General features: G+C 45.7%; 1 protein-coding gene across 1 annotated transcript; it reads right to left on the minus strand.

The window, feature by feature from the left end:
* Positions 1 to 6: 6 nt before the first annotated feature.
* LOC104080723 (glutamic acid-rich protein-like) lies at positions 7 to 492 on the minus strand (the record flags this gene model as incomplete). The annotated part of the gene is given in 1 exon segment (XM_009583213.1): positions 7 to 492. A coding segment is annotated over 1 exon segment (486 nt), but the record flags the coding sequence as incomplete, so codon positions are not given.
* Between the last annotated feature and the right edge of the window lie 292 nt (positions 493 to 784).

A 784-nucleotide genomic window follows, 5' to 3' on the forward strand; every position in this document is an offset into this window, starting at 1 on the left:
CTCATTTTCCTCCTTTTCATCCTCGTTCTTTTTCTCTTCGTTCTGGTTTTCCTCGTCCTTATCCTCATTGTCATTCTCCTCTATATCCTAATCCTCATTGTCCTGTTCATGCTCTTCATCCTCTTTGTCCTCGTCCTCATTTTCCTTCTCTTTTTTGTTCTTATTGTCCTGCTCCTCCTCATCCTGCTTCTCGTCCTCCTCGTTCTCCTCCTGCTCATCCTCCTCCTCCTCATCCTTCTTCTCCTCCTGTTTTTCATCCTCATCGTCTTTCTCTTCGTTCTTCTCGTTCTCCTCCTTATCGTTGTTTTCATCCTCCTCTTCATTCTCTTCGTCCTCATCCTCGTCTTCCTCCTTTTCATCCTCGTTGTGCTCCTCCTCATCCTGCTTCTTGTGCTCCTCGTCCTCCTTCTCGTTCTCGTTCTCGTTCTGCTCATCCACCTTTCCCTTCTCGTCGTCTTCATCCTCATCCTGTTTCTCATTCTTTCTCTTCATCCTCGTTCTCCTGATTGTCGTCCTCCTTATTCTCCTTCTTCTCATCGTCATCCTCGTCCTTGTCGTCCTTCTCATTCTTGTTCTTCTTGTTCTCGTGCTGCTTGTTGTTCTTATTCTCTTTTTCTTTCTCATCATCCTTCACTTTCTCCTCGTTCTTTTCTTCTTCATCTTCATCATCTTCATTCTACTCCTCCTTGTCCTCAGATTTCTCGTTCTTGTTCTTCTCCGCTTCTTCCTTCTCCTTTCCCTTGTTCTTCTCCTTCTCCTCCTCATTCTCCTCCTCCTCCTCCTC

The sequence above is a fragment of the Fulmarus glacialis genome, unplaced genomic scaffold (genome assembly GCF_000690835.1).
Source record: "Fulmarus glacialis isolate BGI_N327 unplaced genomic scaffold, ASM69083v1 scaffold12568, whole genome shotgun sequence".
NCBI classification, from domain to species: domain Eukaryota; kingdom Metazoa; phylum Chordata; class Aves; order Procellariiformes; family Procellariidae; genus Fulmarus; species Fulmarus glacialis.